The 24,652-nt window shown below is 39.1% G+C and overlaps 1 protein-coding gene across 6 annotated transcripts in view; it reads left to right on the plus strand.

The window, feature by feature from the left end:
• Positions 1-24,652, plus strand: part of INPP4B (inositol polyphosphate-4-phosphatase type II B) — a 4,727,932-nt gene that overhangs the window by 2,985,177 nt on the left and 1,718,103 nt on the right. For all 6 annotated transcript variants that reach the window (XM_044062266.1, XM_044062271.1, XM_044062267.1 and 3 more), the window contains one exon: positions 2,088-2,218. In XM_044062266.1, coding sequence (XP_043918201.1) covers positions 2,088-2,218 — 131 coding nt within the window. The remainder of the gene's footprint in view (positions 1-2,087; positions 2,219-24,652) is intronic.

The raw sequence follows: 24,652 nt of genomic DNA on the forward strand, positions 1-24,652 counted from the left end.
TTTAAAATGATATTGTATGGTTTACTGTCAAAATTTTGAGTTGCATTCAGTCGAACTGAGATAGTCCAAAGGCTATTTTCCAGTTGACAGAAGGCCAAACCAAAATTGGTTGACTCCACAACAGTGAATGCTACTGTACATTCGCTGTTGTGAGGTCAACATTCTGCTTGGAGATTGTAGAACAGTGGGGATCGGGAAATGTACCCATTTCCTCACTCTAGTGTGATCTCGGAGTTTGTATATATAATTAGCAGGAGGTGTTGGAGCGCAGGGGGGCTTGCACCCTGCAATACATTAGTTGGAAATGGCTTGTACACAGGGTATGCTAGGTAAAGTCAAGTACGTCGCATGACAGTGTGTCGACATTACCATTTTCGTTCCTTTGCCTGAACGATGTTTTTATTTTCTTGGTTAGTTTTCGAAGAAGTGATCATTCAGCAGAATGCGCTTCGCACATATGATAGTAAACCTATTGTACTATCTGTACAAACAACAGTGTGAAGCTTCTGCCAGTGCTCTATAATTACTCAAATTCTGGTTTATTTCTTTGGGCTGGACAACAGCTATTATAAAGGAAAGTGTTTTGTTAAGGTAATGTATAGGGTTTGGGTTGATGGCACAGTTAGGGTTAGCACATTCAAGGGGCCAAATCCCACCTTTACTCTTCTTTGCTAATTTTAACCTTGCTGTTGTCCATAACCACAGTGCTACATGTTACCTAACTACGAACCATTCTCCAACAGTACCACTATTCAAATTATTACATTTTTCTTTTCTTTTTGCTAGTTGAGCAGTAGAAAAAAAATTGTTCTGTTTTTATAATCAGTGCAGCTTTAGTATTTTGTTGGGTGTAAATTAGTTTCAACGTGCAGAAAATGATGCAGTGTGCATCAGTATTTTTGTATGTGGATTTTAGAGTGTGTATGTATATATATATATATATATATATATATATATATATATATATATATATATATATATATATATATATAATGTGTAGATGTAATGCACTATCAGTCAGAGCCTCTATACAGGGGTGATGCATTTGATGCATTTATGCATTTAGCATTGTTTAGGATTAGAAAGTATTGCTTTGCTAAATATGTGAAGTAACATGACCATGCAAGCACTACTGCAAATAGCCTGGCAGCAAGGAAAATATAGTACATGAGCAGAAATGTGTATATGTTTGTGTCTGTTTGTGTGTGTGTGTGTGTGTGTGTGTGTGTGTGTGTGTGTGTGTGTGTGTGTGTGTGTGCGTATTATGGATATACCTTCATATATTGGTTTTGTAAAATGGTGACTTGAAAGTTCTGCTGTATGCTTTTGTTGTGGAGAGTTGAAGGTTTTTAAATTTTAGTCATGTATCAGATGTAATTAACAAGTTTATTAATATGAATAATAAAATTATTTTGTGATTAGGAATAACCAAAATCAGTTACAAAAGAATTAAATATATTTTTAATCATGCTGTGGTTGACTACATAAAGCGGCCCATGTGGGAAGCATATGAAAGTATGACTATCGATTCTGAACAGAGAGATAAAAATATAAAAAATTAGGAGTTTTACACCATCTGTTTCTCTGCAAGTACATTTTTTAACAAAACATGAATTCTTTTTTTTTTTTTTTTTTTATTTTCAATTTTTTTTTTCTTTAATATATTCCACTTTGTAAAGTAGTATACACCATAGATACAAACGTCATTTATTTGCAGTGAAATTTTACATAACACAGAAATGTTAGGGTGATCTGCCTTGCATTTTTAGAGCCACATTTCACATTTGGCATTACCACCAGCATTTCACATCTTGTTCATCTTAGTTGGTACAGCTACACAGTTCCCTGACCTTCAATCAAGATAGGTTATGTTATCTGTTAGATGCCTAAAGGAAAGAATACACAGTTCCACAGTAATGTTTGCAGGACTTTGCGTATATCTATATCTATATATATATATATATATATATATATATATATGTATATATATATATATATGTGTGTGTGTGTGTGTGTGTGTGTGAGAGAGAGAGAGAGAGAGAGATTTAAAATCAAGCTTAATGATGTCTTTTTTTTTTTTAAACCAGGATCCAGGAGTTAAAAGAACTTGGGGAACTCTCCCCTCACTGGGACCACCTGCGTCAGAGTGCCATTTCTCAGTATGAACAGATTGTGATAGCTTATCAAGAGACTCTTGCAGAGCTAAACAAACTTACAGGTACTTCACTTAGACAGAATATTAATTTTGATTTGTGACTGTTAAGCTGTATTATCCCAGAATGTTTACTCAGCAGTATGTATTGTGTCCTCTGCTGTAACCTAAAAAGCAAGTGCAGTTTGCTGGATAGGACTGCACACAGATATGCAGTGCTTTTAATTTAGTCTTAGAAATTCACTTTCCCCATGTTAAAACTGTGTCTGAACAAACAGAACGATATTCATTAAAATTGGCAGGCATTGTTATTATTATTGTTATTACAGATTTCTTACTTTTTTTTGCACAAAATGCACATTAGAGTAGATATTCTCATTCTTGTAAATTTGCAAATATTGCTAATAGTCAAAATACCCCCATTTCAGAGTTTTTGTCCTTGATTACTTTTTGCTTTGCTACTAATTCAACAAAGACACCTCTTGTACTTATCAGTTTTTGAGTGAGTTGCACTAGTGTCTGATATGTCTTCCTCAAAACCTGCATGACAGATCCTTATTCATTCATGCTGCTTATTTGACTAGGTGGAATTTAAGACCCCACAGTTAGTACATAGAATGAAGGCGTGGCTCACATACTCTGACTTATTTTGTAGATTACCTGTTATACTATTGTAATAGCACATTATAACCAGTGACGTTTGAAAGGGATAAATTATGCTTGTATAAGTGTTTTGCTACCTTAACACTAACCCTAACATTCTTTAATGTAAATAAAATATGAGTCTTGTTTACTAAATTAGATGTATTTTGTACAGTTTTCATCAGGGCTGTTAGTAATGAAATAACTGCCAGGATGAAAGTACTTTTGACAGTTGCACTTCTCAGGATGCAGAATTCTTCTGAACCCTGCAGGCTCACATTCACCCTTTGTGTTCGAAACACTAGGCCATGCTTACTTTTCCAGAAATGACTGTTGCATTCATCCCCCCCGAAGTACCTTTCACCAGCTGTGGCTGGATATAGATCCTCATGTTCTACTTTCCAGCAGTTCATCATAAATTAATCTTTTTGGTCCTGCATGCAGAAGCATTGTGGTTTGGGGTTCAGACATTATAGGCTAGCTTTTCTTACACATTGGATTATTTATTTTTCCTAGTTTTGAAAGGCCCTTTCCCTGTCTGGCTTTTCCAGTGCAGCTGATTTGCAGTGCATGCATTCCTCTGCTTCGTAAGGATAGACTTGTGACCTGCCGTTGGACAAACCTGACATTTCTGTAAGGACGTTAGCGAAGAACAGTTAAGCCGCTGGGCTGTAGGAAAATTATCAGGACTTTGCAAATTAGCTTGATGATTTGTCTTCATCTGCCAAATTTGCCTTTAGAGATTTTGAAAAGTAGGTTGAATTTTCTTCATAAATTCTTCCTAGGGCCCACCCTCTGAATTATGACAATGTAATTGCATAGTTCTGTCACTGGTATTATTTTAAAAGTGAGATAGTTCATAGGTTGATAGCTGAATTTGTCATCTTTTTAAGAATCTTAAGTGGTGTAACCGCATGTTTGGCAATATTTCCTGCTTCCCAATTACAGATCTATATTAAACGACTGATGTTACTAGATTGACAAACTATATATTAATCCAAAAATAAAATCCATTTAGCATGCTAAAACCAAATAAACTAAGAAACCGTAACAAGTAACATGCTGCTCAGATCTCCATGATTTATTGGTCATACACACATTTAACAGTTTTGTTCCTCTAAAAATGGACCTTCATCATAATAACAGCATGAAATTTCCTGTTACGTATGGACTCAAGTGATTAATTACCTTATGACTAATATATTCAAATAAAATTAATACAGTAATTTGAAAAATAACAATAGATGTAAAACTAAAAAAATAGACTATTTAAAACCATTTGTTTAGATGCACAATGAAACACAGTAATGTTAATCAAATCCTATCTGCTTTTAAAGTTAAAATACTGTATATAGATAGTTTTTCATTAATACCAGGAGTTTGAATGGCATTTAAAACAATTACCATTGTAACTCACAAGCTTCCAGAAAATGCTCCCAATTCGCACCCCTCATATTTCTAAAAACCTTTTCAAGGACATAAAGATGATTTTTTTTAAAACCCTCATACTCAGAAGAATACATGTAAAGTACTTTTTTCTTATCCTTTCTCATAATTGCATATAATTATTGGTAGATTGTGTTCTTTAGGAGGAGCTTCATTTTATCCACATAGAAGACAGGGCATGGTGTACAAATAGCTACATAAGTCACCCATACTGTACTACAGTTAAACTTCCTGTTGTTACGAAGTACCTTTATAAAATCATCATTGATAATATTAAAGCTAGTGTACAAGTCTGAAGAGCCTTAACATTTGCTCCTGCATTAAATTCTTCTTCTGCCATATTGGGTGTCTTCTAGAATAACGTAAATAACTGTTTGAAAAAGTAGATTTCTAAAAATATTAGACTCCTTTTGTTTGTGTACAACATTTTTCTATTAGTCACATCCAAATGTATACATTCTCATCACTGTATTCTGACATAAAGCTCAAAAAAGAGGTACTTTGATTTAAAAACTTCAAAATTTCATCAATACCCACCTTCCATAAAATAAATATATCATCCAAAGATATGAAGTATTTGAAAATATATTGGTTACATACACAGAAGGGAAAACAAACTTCATTTTTCACCACCATAAAATCAACTTTACAAAAACTGGTGCTGCTGCAGCCCTCATTGCAACACATTTGACTTGTCTATAATATTCCTCTTCAAAATACACATAGTTGTGACATAATATCAGTTATGTAAATATATGTGACACCTTCATTTCTTGATGCAACAAGTCAGTCACCTAAACTAAGGCCTCATAAAGCCAATCCAAACCAGTGTTATGTGGTATTACTAGGAATAGGTCCTTAACATATATTCCAATTAAAAGAACATCCTTATGAAAGCACTTTTACCAGTATCCTTTAAAAACTGTCAAGAATCAATTAATATATGTGTTTTATTATTAAAAAAATTATTCAAAGCCTACATATTTGGCTAAAGATTCAGTCTTAGAGCCACCCAAAGCAGCAATTGACCTCATTGGTGGAACACAAACATTCTAATGGACTTTTGGAATACCAAATATCAAGGGGATAAGGGGTTTATTAAATATCAAATACTCCATATTTTTTATTTGTATAAATATTTCAACATTTTGTGTGAATATAAATAACTGCCAATGTACACAGTCCCGTTGCCTTTTTCAGGCTTCATAATACAAATCAATTACTCCTCAATTCATTTAAAGGACAACAGTGGGATTCTATTATTAAATGCTCAACTTCTCTATCTTTTTTCTCCCTATTTACAGTCCCTGCTATAAATAAACAACAATACAGCATTTAAAATATTTTAAGTCGACTGTTTCTCTCCACTAGAACAGTACCTTACTGAACTGTGGTGGTTTCACTTTCAGAAAACGTTTAGCCCACCCTGAAAAAAATGTGCTGCAGTCTCCAATTCATTGATGTCATCAACACCACTGAATACAGGTAGTTTTCTGGCCATTTCCCTCCCCAAACTGACATCACCACAACCATCGTACAAAACCACCCATGCTGTGATGTCACAACTCCCTGGTCCTTCCCCTACCCATACAGAAAGTAAAGGCTAGAACAAGGAAACAGTACATGAGTCAGGTCTCCAGCTGTCAGTCACAGAAGGTAACAGCTCAAATTACCCTTAGCACTTTGACAGTTAGGGGAGTTAGGTGTGAATGGAGATGGGAGATGAGTTGAAGTAGTAGAATTCAGACTTCACAAAAGACTGCAGTTTAGCCATTCTAAAAAGAAGCAGCAGTAAAAAGCACTTTGAAAGTCTCTTCTGTGGCATTTGCACTGTTTGTGTTTTAAGTAGTCATAAATGTTACTTAAAATTAACTGACTGAAAGACAGCAGTGTATGCATGTAAAATCAATGCAGTGACAGGAGCTTTAGGAAGAAAGAGGCCTGTGTGATGTAATTTTTTTACAGCCAAGCACTGCATTGTGGGATACCTAGAGTCAGACTAAACAATTAGAATTACTTCAAAATGCCAGACTCCATGTGGTCAGACTCTGAAATTATGTATAAACTTATTTTAAAAACCTGTTAATAGTCCTAGAGTGGTGTTAAAACATAGGAAACACCAAACCATGTTGAAATAAACATGTTTTTTGAGTATGTGGGTGCAGTTCTTCTTTAACAAATTCCTCTCTTCATTAGTCAAATTGTGAAACCCATCCGCTTTGATATTATTGTTAAAATGTTGTGTAATGTTGTGTTTGCAGAACTTTTCATACAAAGCTATGGAGGGAAAAGGGAGTAGTTAAAAGTACTGTTACACATCAGACCATGGTTAAAAACCTCACTAGTTGACCTTGTCTCAGAAAACAATTCTAGGTTTAATTTTCTAGTAAATGTGTCCACTTTAACACATTTATAGGGACAAATGCAAATCCCTTTGACAGTAACTCACCATAAATAGGGGTAATTTCTAAGTGAGTGTAATTGAATACCTTAAAACCCCGTAATCATACCTTTTTCCACCTCATGTAATGTCTTCCTCTTCATCTGCCATGACCACATTGGTATATTCCTTGTTCTGTGCCATTATCTCTCATTCTACTGGTGATACTGATCATGTACATGGAGTCTTAAATTCTTTTCCAGTTGGTAGTTGGAGCTTTTTTTTTTCTCCTGTAATCGCTGTGAGCATTGGACGGGTGAAGGTTTTTTTTTTAAAAAAAGCATCCTGATTAGCTTATTTTCATTTTCATCTTAAGGTTTATTTCCTTTTTTATACGGATAATGAGTCTAGTATTTTTAGAAAATCTACTTTTTCTAATAGTTATTTACATTATTCTAGTAGCCACCCTATTTGACAGAAGAATAATTTAATAAAGGGGCAAATGGTGAGGCCCTTTAGACTTGTATCTTGGGATGAGACATTTAATGTTGAAATTGAAAGATTAAAATCTATGTTCGATGATAGAAATTATCCAAATGCTTTGATACACAGCATGAGGGACGAAGTGGTTATTGGATGATCTGACATTTTTATACCTGTTTTAAAAGACTGCATCACTGTGGTGTTTATAGATAAAAAAGAGAATGGTAATTTTCTTAAAATGGTTCTACCTTTTGGAAGGGGGTACTACCAAAGGAAGGTAGAACTTTTTAAATAAAAACTGGATGGGGGTAATTCGGACAAGGAGGACAAAATTCAATACTGTCAATCTGCCCTCAACTCCTCCCAACACAACCCCAAACAATTCTGGACCTCCATAAACTCCATCCTCCACCCAGGTAAAATCAATACCCCTACACCTAACATTCCTCACTCCTCAGAAAATATTGCTACCTCTTTCAACACACACTTCATACAAACCGTGCTATCACTAGCTAGACAACACAACCCCCCTCCCCTACACCTTCACCCAGTAATCTCCCCACACTCTTCTCATTTTCTCCCATTCCTACCTCCAACATAAGAAAACTCTTAACTAAACTTAAACCCACAAAATTAGCAGTAGACAACCTCCCAAGTGAATTCCTACAAATTGCAGCTGACGCCCTAGCCTACCCAGTATCAGTCTTGATTAACCGATCTCTGTCAGAATGCTACATCCCTACACTATGGAAAATATCTCACACATTTCCCCTTCACAAAGGCGGCCCCAGAACTAACCAACTACCACCCCATAGCGATTCTATCTCCACTCTCCAAAATACTAGAGAGATGCATTCACTCTCAAATCTCAGACTACTTCCGTACTAACAACCTCCTTTCTAATACTCAGCATGGTTTCCGGCCAAACCATAGCACCACCACTGCCTTACTCTCTTTTACTAACACTGTCCATCACCATAAAAACAATGGCCATCTCTCCTCTGCTACTTTCCTAGACCTATCTAAATATTTGACATGGTCCCACACAAACAACTCATCGCTGTACTCAATAACCTATCCTTCTCTCAATCAGTCACCAGCTGGTTTTAAAGATGTTCATCGTGTTACCCTGCTGCAGTCATCACACTTGGGCTTTCCTGCCATCAGGCGGTCCCGCAGTCAGCACGAATTCCAAAGTCTTGGTCCGGCGTCGGTTGCTGTCACTTCTTCCCTGACGTCAGAGCGCCAGGGGTATATCAGAGGCATCCGACACCATTTTCTTCAGTCTTTCTTGCCGCACGGTGCCCGAAGCAGAAGCAGTTCGCAAGTGCCGGTCGGCCGACACCTGAGATTTTCAAATCGAGTTTCAGTCCGAAGTCTTCAAAGATAAGTACCCCGTTGGGGAACCTTTTCTTGCCTCAGTCCGCTGTCAGAAAAAGTTAACAATTGCATTTCTTGTGGGAAGAAAATACCTCATAAGGATTTTCATTCTTTTTACATACCTTGCCTAGGCCCAGACCACGATGTCACTGGTTGTTGGTTTTGTGCTAGGTTCAATAAGCGAACTATAAAGCGTTGTTTTGATTTCGCACGACACTACTTCGGTAGAAAATTTAATTACACTATGCCGTCGGAGCAACCGACTACCGGCGTGCATAAAAAACGCAAGGATAAGGACCGGCAGCCTAGATCCAAGCCAGACTCCAAGGCCTCGGCTGGCCCCATCGCCGGTTCTCCGGTTTTCAGTGAGGCCCCTGGCTACCGCTGAATTGGGTCCCCAGGCCGCTTCGGATCCCCCAGCAGAGATTTCTAGGCCGACGCAGCCATTTTCCTTAGGCCCTTCCAACGACATTGCAGTAGGGGAAGCCGGTGCTGCAGAAACACCTTCAGTTTCTGAAGGTATCTTCAGACCGACTACCCTCACCATTAAATCTTATGCTAAGCTTAAGACTCCTCTAAAACCAAAAAAGCCTACACTTCAGTCTCCAGGTCAAGGCCCTATGCCTAAGAAACAGATGCTTAAAATGGCTGAAGATTTGATTTCTTTGATCAGGGGTCCCCCCCCCCCCCACCCCCGACAAAAGGCCTAGACAAGAGGAGGATTATGCCTCCTCTGATCAGATGTCTGTTTCCTCAGGCTCCTCTGAGGAACAGGATTACTCCTTTCCCCCTTATGAAGATTCTGATGCTGAGGACTCCATTCCCTCAGCTTCTCCCCGTGAAGACTACTCCTTTGGGGAAACCTTACACACCATGAGGGAATATTTCCACTGGGAAGGTCAGGACTACTCTGACTCAAAGAAAAGGCTCCGAGAGTTTCTTTTACTCCCCCAGCACAGACCACTTGCTATCCCCCCAGTTTTGGACATAGTGGATGATGTCTTCTTAGAATCTAGTCTAAATCCAGATTCTCTGCCTCCTGCTCCAGCCAAACCAGATAGATACTGTAGAGTGCCTGACTCTCACAAATTCCTTTACAAAAGCCCTGCTGCTGATCCAGAGACAATCTCCCAGGGTCCCAAAGGGGCTAAGGCTTCTATGGCTAAAAATCCTGTACCCTCAGAAAGGGACTCCAGAGTACTAGATAGGTGGGGAAGAAGGTTTACACCTCAACTACTCTAGCTATGAGAGCACTAAATTGTCAATTTCACATGCTTAAATACCAGCAATTCCTACTGTCTCAAATAAAACAAAAGATGGGCACGCACCCTCAACAGTCTGAATTCAAAGAAATGCAAGATCTGCTGCATGCAGTTGAACAGGTGGGCAAACATACTTTACAATGTGGTTTTGATGCCTTAGAAGCTTCCTCTAGAGCAGCTGTTACTGGGTCTGTTATATGTAGGCATGCTTGGTTAAAGGAACAATCTCTGCCTGATCATGTTAAAGCAAAGTTACTGGATGCACCCTTACAGCAGGATGTTTTATTTGGGGTTAAAGCAGAGGAGGTTTTAAAGAAAATGCAGGATAAGGCAAAATCTATGCAAATGGTCAAAGATTTCTTACAGGTACAGCTCCCACGCTTCAGCAGAAATTGGCCAACAAAAAATTGGTCCTTTCCAGCTTCTGACAGACCACAGAGGGGTAAATACAGGCGCCCAAGGGGCAGAGGACAAGCACAAATCCCTTACAAACCTCGCCAATGGGGCACTACAACACAGAAGGGAGGAGAAGACAGGTCCCAAACCACTAGAAGGCAAACACAATGACTCAAACCTCAAACTGCCAAGCAAAACCCTCTTGGCAGCTCCCTTGGGAGGAAAATTAGCACTTTTTGCAGACAACTGGCGCATCGTCACAAAGGACAAATGGGTCGTAGACATTATCTCACATGGATACAGATTCCATTTCCACACCTTGCCAAGGATAAAAGGAATGCCAAACCTGCCACAAAATCAATGGGCAGAGGCACAAAAACAAATTACAGCTCTCATGGACATGAGAGCCATTCAACTGGTACCTACACAGGAGCAAGGCCAAGGATTTTACTCAAGGATCTTTCTAGTCCCCAGAAAGGACAATGCTTGGAGACCCATTCTGGACCTTTCAATCTTAAACACCTTCTTGCAAGTACCCAAATTCAAGATGCTAACACTACAGCAGCTTCTTTCCATGTTGGGCAAGAAAGCTTGGCTAGTAACGTTGGACCTCAAGGAGGCATACCTGCATGTCCCTATCAGACAAAATTGCAGAAGATACCTCCGTTTCATTGCAGGTTCAACCCAGCAATTCCTACTGGCCCAGGGTCTTCACAAAATGCCTGGCACCAGTAATTGCATACTGCAGACAGAGAGGAATTCAAATATACCCATACCTGGACGACTGTCTTATCCAAGCAGAAAGCAAGGACATTCTCTTACAACACCTGGCTTTTGTAAGACATCTTCTAAGTTGCCTAGGGTACACAGTAAATGAAAAGAAATCAAAACTAGTGCCCTCACAAATTATGACATTCCTGGGTGCCAGCTTGAATACAACGGCCCAGATGGCTTATCTGACGCCAGACAAACAACAATTAACTCAATACTTCAGAACAATGGCAACAAAGACCCAACTCCTTGCAAGAAAAATTCTGCAGGCCTTGGGCTTCATGGCATCTTGCATACTACTAATACCATTTGCAAAACTGCATATGAGGAAATTACAATGGTACCTAAAAAGTGTGTGGGCTCAACACAGCCACAGCTTGGAAACAATGATAAATCTCATTCCCTGCCTTCAACAGGAGTTTCTATGGTGGTCACAGGCTTGTCACCTAAACAAGGGTCAGCCTTTCACCCTACCCCCAGCCAGGCAAACTATGACAACAGATGCATCGGACTATGCCTGGGGGGCACACATGGCAGGACGGTGCGTTCAAGGCTTATGGACAGCAGATCAAAGGAATCTGCACATCAATCAAAAAGAAATGCTAGCTGTACAAAATGCTCTGACAGCCTTCAAGGACTTCTTGCATCCAGGACAGCTTATCATAAGGACAGACAACACCACAGTAATGTGGTACATAAACAAACAAGGGGGTACACACTCCTACCCTCTATGCAGGCAAGCAATGACCTTGTGGAACACAGCACTGGCTTACCAAGTTCAATTACAAGCTCAATTCCTGCTAGGAAAAAAGAACACATTGGCAGATGACCTAAGCAGAAACATCATGGATCCCCACGAGTGGAAACTGGATCCACAAGTATTCACAATGATAACTCAAAAATGGGGGCTCCCAGACATAGACCTGTTTGCCAGCCCTCAAAACTATCAGCTAACAAAGTTTTGCACAAGGACTTTTCACCAGCAAGCTTGGAAAGTGGATGCACTCTCATTCAGTTGGAAAATGCTAACAGTATGTGCCTTTCCTCCACTACCCCTTCTCACAAAGGTGCTACTGAAAGTCAGGATGGAGAGACCCCGAATGATACTCAATGCTCCAGACTGGCCACGCCAGCACTGGTACCCACTATTAAGGAATATGGCCCAGGACCCACCATGGATCCCACCACAAATTACCCACCTGCTCACACAGCAAGACAATCAGATTCTACACAGCCAGCTCAAAAACCTTAAACTTGGCTGCATGGCAAATCACCTAAGCAACCAACCAGCTCCTCTCTCACAAGCTGTTATGGAAGTTATTCTGGAGGCCAGGAAACCCAGCACCAGGAAAGCCTACTCAGACAAATGGAAAAGGTTTTGTGCCTGGAACCAAGCTAAAGGCCAAAATACCCTTCAACCTGACATACCTCAGATTCTGCAATATCTTACTGAGATGTTACACAAAGGGCTTTCTTTTTCATCTATTAAAATCCACGCCTCAGCTATTTCTGCTCACTACAACACGGATCCTCCCTTATTTTCACATCCACTTTTAAGGCAGTTTCTCAGAGGGGCCAAGAACATTAGGCCTCCCAGGAGAGCACCAACACCTACTTGGGACCTCAACTTTGTTCTGGAAAAACTCACGCTACCTCCTTTTGAACCAGCTTTCTCAGCTGACTTAAAGTTTATATCATGGAAGACTGCCCTGCTGCTAGCAATCACTTCAGCTAGAAGAGTTTCAGAACTTCAGGTACTAATGGCAGTAGAGCCTTTCCTCATTTTTCATCAAGACAGAGTTTCTCTATGAACTAACCCCTCCTTTATGCCTAAGGTGGTATCCAGTGTGGCTCTAAATCAAACCATCCATTTACCCACCTTCTTTCCAAATCCACAGAACAAAGGAGAAAGACTCCTGCATTCCTTGGACATTCACAGGCAGCTACGTTACTACTTGGATAAAACTAAGGTTTTCAGAAAATCTGACCAGCTTTTTGTATCATATGCTACAGCATCACAAGGAAAGGCTATCTCAAAACAAACCATTTCCAAATGGATAGGACATTGCATACGTTTTTGCTACACCCACCATGGAAAACCAGTTCCTGCTACCATAAGGCCCCACTCTACCAGGGCAGCAGCTACATCTACAGCCTTCCTCAGGGGGGTGCCATCCAAGGATATTCTGGAAGTTGCAACTTGGAGTTCAGTACACACCTTCACCAAACATTACCACTTACCACTTTACTCTAAGACTAGAGATGGCTTCGCCACTGCAGTTTTGCAGGGCCTTCTAGCCTCCTCTAACCCTGTTTGACTCCACCGCCCATACTTAGCTTTGGGATTCTACCCAAGTGTGATGACTGCAGCAGGTAACATGATGAACATAGTACAGTTTTGTACCTACCATAAATGTAGATGTTCGGGTGTATACCCTGCTGCAGTCTAGGTTGCCCTCCCTCCATCCCCTCTAAACTAGCTGTACTTATCTCTACCACTCTATTCTATACTACCTCTGGGGTGTATTTGCTTGTGCCTAAGGGTTTTGTTTTATTTTTCCCATATAGCTATATGCATATATATATATATATATATATATATATATATATATATATATATCTTTTGCCTACCTATTAGGGGCACCTGACATCTGGGGCAAGAAAAACTGAAGAAAATGGCGTCGGATGCCCCTGATATACCCCTGGCACTCTGACGTCAGGGAAGAAGCAACAGCAACTGACGCCAGACCAAGAATTTGGAATTTGTGCCAACTGCGGGACTGCCTGACGGCAGGATAAGCCAAGTGTGATGACTGCAGCAGGGTATACACTCGAACATCTACATTTATGGTAGGTACAAAACTGTACTTTACCTGTCTGACTGCCAGCAATCTGTTGTATGACAAAATGGCATATCTCCCCAACTACCTGTCTCTGTTGGTGTTCCCCAAGGATCCATCCTTGGACCCCTACTCTTCTCTGTTTTCACCAATAATATAGCCTCTGCCACCAAACATGGCACACGCATACAATATGCAGATGACTCAACCATCATCTGCTCAGCCCAGTCCCTACCCGAACTGCAAAAGGTCACATAGGATGCCTTTTCCTCTGTTGAAACTTTGCTATCTGATGCCCAGTTAAAACTCAACCCAAACAAAACTAAACTCCTCATCTTTGAACCCACCAAACATACTCAAAGCAACTCTCACTTTAACATCACAGCAAAAGACAACACCACTATCCACCCAACAGATCACACCAAATTGCTAGGAGTTGAAATAGGCAACAACCTCAAATTTGACATTCACATATCCATGACCATAAAAAAAAGTCCAAAAAAAAACTAGGAGCCTTATACAGAAATAAGCAACTCCTCACCAAAGCAGCTAGGATTTCATTTGCAAATTTGCACCTTATCTCTACCCTACTTTATGCCTCTCCAATATATATACCAACCTAAGGCAATGCGATCTAAATAAACTCGTGACCTGCTACAACAAAATCACCAAATTCACCACCAGGGCATCCTACCGCAGTCACCACTGTCTCTCACTTACTGAACTAGGCTGGCTAGAACTCACTCACCTCCTTCAGTGGTATCAACTCTCACTCGCTCACAAACTGTTAAACCATCTTCTAAAGGTCCCATCCCTCCAGTATCTACTCCAACCCTATCTCACCACCAGACCACTACGATCCAGCAACAAAAATCAATTACAGGTTACTAGAGCCAATAACACTGCTGGAGAAGCACTATTCTCCAGCACTATAGCCAAATTATGGAACACCCCCCCCACAATAACCTCTGTACCATCATGCAACCACTTCAAAGCTTTACTTAAAGCACACCTAAAAACATGTTGGCTATGTCCTTGTAACTCTCCCCTCTAACTTCTCCCACTCCATCTACCCTCTACCTCTCTTCCACCCCACAAACTGCCTTTGATTACAGCAAGCTCTGATACTTCCATGCCTATCTACTTATTATATGGCAGTAACTTCTTATTGTAACAGTTGTTAATATCTGCTATGACTTCGTGAATGGAACAGATGCTAATTATCTACTGAATGTACTATGTTCTTCAACCGTAACTATATTTGTAATATTTTAATTGCTAGGATTCTTCATCTGTAACTATGTCTGTAATATTTTAATTTGTGGAGCTTTTCTCCCTGGGCCTCCGCTAAAAATGGACCTCCATCCAGTCGGACATTCCCGGTCAACAAATGTAAATAAATAAATAAATAAATAAAGTTGGGGAATGAACCCACAGTAGTTTATAAGAAGGGTAGAAATATGAAATCCTATTTTGAAGTTAATGGTTATGTAAATGAATTTAGTAATAAAAAGGGAAGGGTCTGTATCACCACATCAAATGGTGATAAGTTCGAACGCCCTTTGTTCGAATCTCAAAGTCCGAAAACCCTAAACAGCGAACTCACAGAACAGCGATTTTTTTTTCCCAGGGAAAAAAATTGCTGCTCCGTGAAAAAAGAAAATCACAACTTTAAAACAAACTAAAGTGGGGGGCTTCACCCCCACCCCCTACTTAAATGTACCAACTCCGAGATCGCACTACAGTGGAGGAAATAGCAAAGCCCCGAAGATGGCCCACTGATTATTTTTCCCTGTGGAAAAAAAATCAGTGTTCCGTAACTTCATGGTTTAAGGTTTTCGGACTTTTGGGTTCGAACAAAGGGCGTTCAAACTTAACACCATTCGATGTGGTGATATAAACCCAAAAGGGAATGATTAAATGTGGATCTTGTTCCTTTCGTCAATACATTAATGATAACATTGATATTACTAGTGATGATTTCCCGGAGGTAATTAGTAACAATGGGAAGTTTAACTGTAGTACAGCAGGGGTGATTTATGTAGCTATGTATATATCATACCCCACCTTCTATGTGGGTAAAACAAAGCTCCCCCTCAAGAACAGGAATTACTAACATTTATATGCAATTAGGAGAAAGGATAAGAAAAGTGCATTTTATGTGCATTCTATGCAGTGTGAGGGTTTAAAAAATTATTTTTTTATGTTCTTGGAAAGTTTTTTTAGAAATGTAAGGGGTGGGAATTCATAGAATTTCCTGAAGCTCATGGGTTACTTTTGGAAATTTTATTAAATGCCACTCAACTCTGGGTGTTAATGAAAAACTATCCATACACATTGCTTTAACTTTAAAAGCAGATAGGATTTGATTATCTTTATTGTGTTTAATTGTGCATCTAAACAAATGGTTTTAAATAGTCTTTTTTGTTTGAGTTTTATATTTTTATTTCTATTGCTATTTTGCAAATCATTTTATTAATTATATGTGAATGAGTTATTCACAAGGTAGTTAATCATGTGAGTGCTCTTCTGATGAAGTTAATTTTTAGAGGAACGAAAGTGCTAAGTGTGTGTTTGTGTGTGTGTGTGTGTGTGTGTGTGTGTGTGTGTGTGTGTGTGTGTGTGTGTGTGTGTGTGTGTGTGTGTGTGTGTAGCCAGTAAATCGTGGAGTACTGAGCAGTGTGTTATTTGTTAAGATATGCATAAAAAAATGAAAACCCTGAAAAACATTGAAATTTTCAAAAAAAGTAAATAAAAACTAAACTATTGAGCCATCCTGCACGCCCCAAATATATAAGTAAACCAACTCCAACACTGCACACACAGTGGGGTAAAGGACTAAATTCTTTACATCACTGTCTCTCAATCTCGCAACTCCAGCGTATGAAACATCACCTTGTACTGTAAGTGAATAACATGCAAGGATCCATTGCCATTCAGTTATATACAAACCAGCAGTAATACCAAATCTGCAAAATGTGTCCAAAGAAATATGTTAGAGAAGTACATACTCATAAACTCTGCATCAATGAAATCCATATTTTTGAATGAGTTAAGGAATGATTTCACATTTTAAGTTATCCTTGGAGGGCACTAAGTAATGTGTCTGTCATAATATTCCTGCTAATGATATTTATTTTAGTACTAAGTTCTCCAAATGGTGTCATCATATTCCACCAAAAAATGGTATGTTTGGGGTACATACTTTAAAATAGAGCCACGACAGATACTCCCTTGCAAATGAGACAGATGTCACCTCTTACGAATCTGCAAGAAACAGAATGTAATGACAGTTTCTTAAGCCATCCTGATCAATCTGAACATTTTCAAACCTGTAATATTATTTTTATTTTTTTTTATTTGTTGTCTTTTGTTTACATGGAAAGTCTGACTGGGCACAGATTCCATTTTGAACAATGCCTGGGGACAGAAGCTGCACATAAAATACAAGTTTACAATGACCATCAATAAAAAATAAACATTTTAAGCATTACTTTGCAGCTAATATTGAGACAGATAGTAAAGACATATAATTTAGAAGTTATATTACTTTAAATAAGTCAAATACAAGACACAAGAGCAATGATAATGCACATAGTTTCCGTATATGTATGTTGACATTAATGAGGTAGGATGTCACTAGAGCAGGAACAGAAAATAGAGAAGTAAGAGTGTAAGCAAAAATAATCAAAAAAAGCATAAGTAGAAAAAGTTCTGATAGTGGGGAGGTTGAGATAACGGTAGATAGGCAAGATGATGAGGTGGGTAAGGAAGAGTATTAGTAGGAGGGGGTTAAGGATATAAGTTTGTTGCAGGAGCAGTAGTGGGGATAAAAGAGACAGGATAAGAAAGGTTAAAGAGTCAGGATGATTGACAGGGAGATTGGCAAAGAAAAAGAAACAGAAAGTTGGGTTTAGTCAGGATGAGCACATGGGCATAGCCATAAGGAAGTTAGGTGTTCATGTTCACATGTTCCATGTTAGACATCTAATTCCTTACAAGGATGACCCTTATTTGAGTTCAGCAGGAAGCTCAGATGATAGCAGTATTGATGTTGATGAGGCTCCATACAGTACTGAAACCTTGATCTAAAATGACTACTTGTATCTTATCCTGTACTATTATGTCCACGTGGCCACATAAATTGTACTGCACTCTCCCCATCTTTACATTGGGATGGAAGTTCACTTTACAACTGTCCTGTTATAAAATACTACGGGTCTTAACTTTGTTAGTGGAAACACTTATTCTGATCTACCTTTGAATGCTTTTTTATTATCATTGTATTGCCTGTGTAATGATTATAATGTTTGCATAATGACTATCCATATGTATCTTGTCAATGTTTTTTTTTTCTCTCTGTTGTATGTTCAGTTATTTTCTTCTCATTGTTGTGTGCTAAGCAATTCATCACACTATGTATGTTACTTTGTATCTTGTGGAGCTTTTCTCCCAGGACCTCTGCTGAAAAGGATTTGTTCACTCACACATTCGTATCAGGGACTGCCTTATAAAAACATTTTTCATCGGTGGCTTTAGTAAATTGCAGTCTGTAGGCAGTTGCTCTGAATCTTTGCCACACAGGCAGTAATGAAGACTTTCTGTTCAACAAAAACAATTGATAAAAAAAAATAATAAATTTACTAAAATAAAGTAAATTTGTGACCACGAATAATATGGATTTTGTTAGGATATAATGAATTTCTTTTGCTGCTGATTATTAAGTGGAATATATATATATATATATATATATATATATATATATATATATATATATATATATATATATATATATATATATATTCTAAACTGGTAACCACATTACTTTCATTTTGTAATCCCACTTACAGTTAGCTTTGTTGTTTCACAATGCTGCTCTATTATTTTTATTAATATTTTGAGTGGCAATATCTGTATGGGTGGTAAAGTTTTTATTTTTCAAATCTAGGTGCTTAGGATTTCCCTCTCTCTTCCCCCCTTGGCTGACCTGGTGTGACTCAGTTTGAACTTTACAGTTCCCTACAAAACGGAGTCTACAGGACTACAAACAGTTTCTCTCAGCATTTAAGCAGATTGAATTCTACACTTCCCTACAAAACGGAGTCTAAAGGACTGCTAACAGTTTCTCTCAGCATTTAAGCAGATTGAACTCTACAGTTTCCTACAAAATGGAGTCAACAGGACTGCAAACAGTTTCTCTCAGAATTTAAGCAGAGTAGTTTGCACACAAAAAACATTTGTTAAGCTTTCACTTACAGTGCTGTGTAATTAAGCAGGTCACCATTTTGGTCAGCCATAGGGCTCTTTTTCTACTTGAGTGTTTGGCTCCTTCCCCTGTAACTTAAGTAAACTGATTCTTACATTAAGAACTATAATACTTACCGTATAGCTTTAGGACACCTTAGGAAACCTTGTAAACTGCAATAGCCCCGCTATGTTCGCCCTCGCTGCGCTCTGGCTCTCTTCGCTCCCCTCCCTGCCCCCAATTCCCTCCTGCCCCCCAGTACCTCTAAATTTATAGTACTATAGCCACTCCCCCACTTTCTAGATCCTATCTGCTTTCATCTGGGATAATTCCTCCCTCCCCATTCTTCTACCTACGTTTCAATAGCACCTATTAGCTTTCATCCGGCATTCTCCCATCCCTCTTCCAGTACCTTTACCTCACCATTCTATCTTCTGGTGTTGAATCACCAGGTAAAATAGTTCCTTAACTCACTAGCTGAATCACAGATAATGATGTATTCCTCTTCACTACCCCTCTTGTTCGCACCATACGTCCTTACCTTGTATGAAAACCAGTTTCTCACGGGATTTCAGGTCCCAAAAGGCCATACTATCACCCCAGCTGTAAATCCTCCCACCTTCAGCCATACTTGCAGTACCAGGTCCTGTCCAACATCTTGTTCAGTCTATCAACATCTCAATCCCAGGCACATTAGCTCTAGATCCAAACACTGCCACAAACTAATAAACAAATTCCTGAAGTTCATCACCAAGTATAGACTAAACCTAATACTTGGTGGTGATATTCACCCCAACCCTGGTCCACCCACTTCAGATACACATACCCCTCTACTTGCAGTCTAAGCTACAAACCTACAATTAATAGGCCAACTACCTCTCTCCTAGCCTGTCATCTCAATATTAGAAGCATTAATAACAAGGTACATGAATTGCATGCACTTCTGTATGTCCACTCCCCTGAGATTCTCTGTTTATCTGAAACCTGGTTAAAACCTAACACTACAGGCAATAAAGTGTTACCAGCTGGGTACAACATACACAGGCTGGATCATGCTTCGAGGAAGGGGGTGGGGTAGCTGTACTCTATAAATCTGAGTTGAATGTCACCATAGATGTAATACAACCACCTCAGATTAATAAGTCGGAGATTCTTGCCACCAAATTGCAACTTAATAAAAATAAATGCATTAATATCATCTGTATGTACATACCCCCAGGTAACAATATATCTACACTTGAAGATATCCTGCACTGGCTATCATGTTACTACCCTCAAGAAACCCTACTACTTGGAGAATTTAACATAGACTGGGGCACCTGTTCCTCATAATCCCCAACCACCCATATTAACCTGCATGCATTTACACAAGTCATATCCACCCCTACCAGGATAGGTAGACCCAACCAAAAAGAAAGCATACTTGACTGGGTACTCATAAATAGTCACCCCCAACTGTACACCTCTGGTACCCTCCCTGATGGCCTAAGCGATCACCTTCTCACATATGTAATTAAGCATAAAGCCATTAATTCCCAACAACCCTTACTCAGAAAGGTTAGAAACAATATAAACTTTGACCCTGCCAACAAGAACTAATCTCATGGAATTGGTCTATTCTAAAACACCTCCCCTTAGAGGAAGCCGTAGCATACTTTAACAACAAATTCCTTGAGATCCTTGATTTGTATGCACCTGTTCGTTCAAAGAGAACAAAGGCAAAAACTGCGCCATGGCTTTCTAAAGAGTCTAAACTCTAAATGACCCTTAAAAACAAAGCATGGGCTTTATGGCGTTCTTCTAAAGACCCCCAAGATCACATTAAATACAGGCAATACAGGAACAAAACTAAAAAATCCATTTTACAAGACAAAAAACAATACTACTTTAATTTGCAGACAGTAAATCAAAATAACCCTCAGAAGTTTTGGGCAGGTTTAAATAATCTACTACATCCTGGACAAACTTCAACCCCAATCCCTGCTGCTAATTTTGATAAAACCCCTGAAGATGTTTCTGACAGTTTTAACCGATTCTTTACTGAGACAATTTAAGCCCTAGCTAGCCAACTACCTCCTAGCTCCCCTGGTCCTGAAAGTATCACCCCTAGAAACCTACTCGCATTCTGCTTCCAACCAGTCGCCACTTCACTTATCCGTGCCTTTATCAAAAAATTAAAACCCACTACACTTTCTGCTGATCAACACCCTGCCGAGTACCTACAAAAATCAGCTGATTCTATTGCTTACCCTGTCTCAATACTAATCAATCGAACCATAGTAGAAGCTAAAATTCCCACCATCTGGAAAATATCCTATGTAACCCCACTTCACAAAGGAGGCAGCTCTACTGAATTCTCCAATTATAGGCCAATAGCTATACTCTCTCCACTTGCAAAGATTATGGAAAAATGTATTCAGACAACTCATGCACCACCTAATCCAGAATCACCTTATGGCAGACACTCAGCATGGCTTCCATCCTCATCACAGCACTACTTCAGTCCTCCTAGCCTTTACCAACACCAGAAACCATAATCGCAACAATAATTATATATCCTCAGCCCTCTGGATCTTTCCAAGGCATTCGATATGGTTGATCACCAACTTTTAATCCACACCCTGCAAACATTCTGCCTAGATACTAGAGCCCTTCAATGGTTTCAGTCCTACCTGAATGGTCGACAGCAGGCTGTCCTCTGGCAGAACAAACTCTCCAACCTTCTACCTAACACCCTTGGAGTACCACAAGCCTCTATACTAGGGCCCTTGCTGTTCTCCATCTTCATTAACGACCTTTATACTGTCATCCCAAAAGTCAGCTGTATCCAATATGCTGATGACTCTACTCTGATTTGCTCGGTCACATCTCCAATTGGGTTATGGTTAGCTACCCAGACCACATTTAATACAATAGAAAACTGGCTTTCTGAACGTTATCTTATCCTAAATCCCCAAAAAACTAAAATGCTGTTATTGTCACCAACACGTAGGTCTACCACTTTCACCTTTACCATAAATTCAAATGAGGGCACAATAATCTCCCCTGACCCCTCTACAAAACTATTAGGTGTCATCATAGGTAGTAATCTAAAATTCGACCTACATGTTAACCAAACTATCAAAACCATCAATAAAAAACTAGGGTCACTTTACCGAATAAAAGCCTTCCTAACCCCTCCAGCTGAAATTGCCATAGTTCGCTCTCACCTTCTTTCAACCCTTCTGTATGCATCCCCTCTACTGTCTAATTTAAACAAGACTGTCCTTAACAAACTCTCAATTTGCTACAACCACATTGCCAGGTTTGCCACTGGGCTGCCATTTAGGACACATCATTGCATCAGTCTAAACCAACTTGGGTGTAGTTCCCAGCCTAATCCAGTATAACCAACTGATTATGGCCTATAAAATCCTCTATAATCCGGACAATATTCCTGCACTTAAAAATATTATCACCCCCTATAACAATCCTAGATCGCTTCGATCCTCTAACAAACTACTAATTCAGACTAGCAAAATTAATAACACAGCTGGTGACTCTCTGTTTGCAAACTCTGTAAGTAGATCCTGGAACTTTCTTCCAGCTGATATTACCTTACTTTCCACCTTAGATCATTTTAAAACTAGACTCAAACAACATTTGTCACTTAACTGGCTATGTCACTGTATCAAGCCTGGCTAACTCTCTCTAGAATGTGTAAAAATCTGTTAACCATCTTACTGTGTAATTTAATTTAATTTAATCCTGATTTATGCTCAGGATTAACTCTAACCTGTGGAACTTGTTTAACTTATTTACTTATGTAATTTCTGTAAATAGTCTGTTTGTAATATGTAATGCTGGTATTATGTAATGCTGTATCTGCTTACCCTTGGAGTTTTTCTCCCCGGGCCTCCGCTGAAAATGGACATGCATCCAGTCGGACTATCCCAGTCAACAAATGTAAAATAAATAAAATAAAAAAAGTTTTTGTGGATCTGTTTGAAAATTAGCTATGAATATGAAAATAGAAATAAGCACCATAATGATCCTCACAGAAGCTACGTCATACATTGTTAACATACACATACAAACAGTTGTTCTTGGGAAAAGTGAAATTTGGTGCATTGTTTCAGTTCTTCTGTATGTTAAGTGAACAATTTATTTATTTATTTTTTTAATTACTGTATGAAGAAGTTGGACTTCCGCAGTGGTGCAGCGGTAGCGTTGTTGCCTCACAGCAAGAGGTTCTCCCGTTCGATTCTCGGCTTGGGTTGGGAGTGCCTTTGGTGTGGAGTCTGCATGTCCTCCCTGCGGTCGAGTGGGCGTTCGAAAGACATGCGTTGAATGGGCGTGCCTTCATTGAAGGTTGGGCGTCAGGCTGGAACTCGACACCATACAAACCAACTGCCAATCATTAGCGGACCGGAGTACCGCTGTGGCGACCCCTAACCGGGAAAAAGCCGAAAGACAAACAACACTGTATGAATGAAAAAAATACAGTGTGCACCTATAGGACAGGGTATGTACTGCAGTTTATGAGGGAATAAAGGCTTATTCCTGAAACTATTTGGAGAATGATAAGAGAAAGGATAAAATGATAATAGTGCACGGAGTATATCACAGAGATATACAGTAATGTGCACATGGGAATCATGTATGAAGTATGCAGCAATATTGTGTTAGTGTGTGTGTGTGTGTGTGTGTGTGTGTGTGTGTGTGTGTGTGTGTGTGTGTGTATGTGTGTACCCAGTCAGGGACATTATACAATATTCTGAAAAGTTAAGAGGTCTGTTCAGCACAACTATCATTATATTTTGCCTTAGACAATTGAAAACAATGAATAAATGACTATTTGAAAAGAAACAAAAGATACTGTTCATACCATTTTTAAAAATGAGCCATAACAAGCATGAGGCTACACACACACTTATCGGGGATTGCCTTATAAAAGCATTTTTCATCAATAGCTTTAGTAAATTGCAGTCTGCAGGAGGTTGCACTGAGACGTTGTTGTCACACAAGCAGCAATGAGGTGAGTTTGTCCTTAGTTTATCACAGTTGATTAGTTTAGAAGTGAGACAAGATAGAACAAATGTTGCTGTAGCAGTTGTTGATACTCATTAGGTTTTTTTGTAAGTCTACAGTGATGCTATCTATTTGGAGATAGAGTTATAAAATGGCAAATTGTATTTAAGGTGATTTGCAGTAGGTGTGTGTTACGAGGTAAGAGCAAGAAGGAGGAGGCAGTATTTTAACTTTGGGGTGATCATACCTGTGTCAATTGCTGCCCTTAGCTCAGTATCATCCTACTAAACTTGCTAAACAGGTTTGCTTCACTGTGCAGTATTTGAATCAGGAATAATACCTTACATTGTAATGCCTTAGCTGTATGCCTGTGTATGGCCTTATGTGATGCAGCCTGGAGAAACTACGTGCAAAACAAGGATTCTCCATTGGCAAGTTCAGAGACTAAAAATAAATGTCAACACTTAGTATGGAAAGGGAAGGGAAACTACTTGATCAGTCTACAAAATGGCATTTGACATTTGGAAAATAGTGAACTAGATCCTTGGAAACCAGTAATACCCCTCTAGACCTACCTACACCAAGAGACAATGCTACTAAGTTTGCAAACTTATTTGAATGCATTATAATACAACATTTAAAACA

Source organism: Protopterus annectens, chromosome 2.part1 (genome assembly GCF_019279795.1).
Source record: "Protopterus annectens isolate FY-2018-M chromosome 2.part1, PAN1.0, whole genome shotgun sequence".
NCBI lineage: Eukaryota > Metazoa > Chordata > Ceratodontiformes > Protopteridae > Protopterus > Protopterus annectens.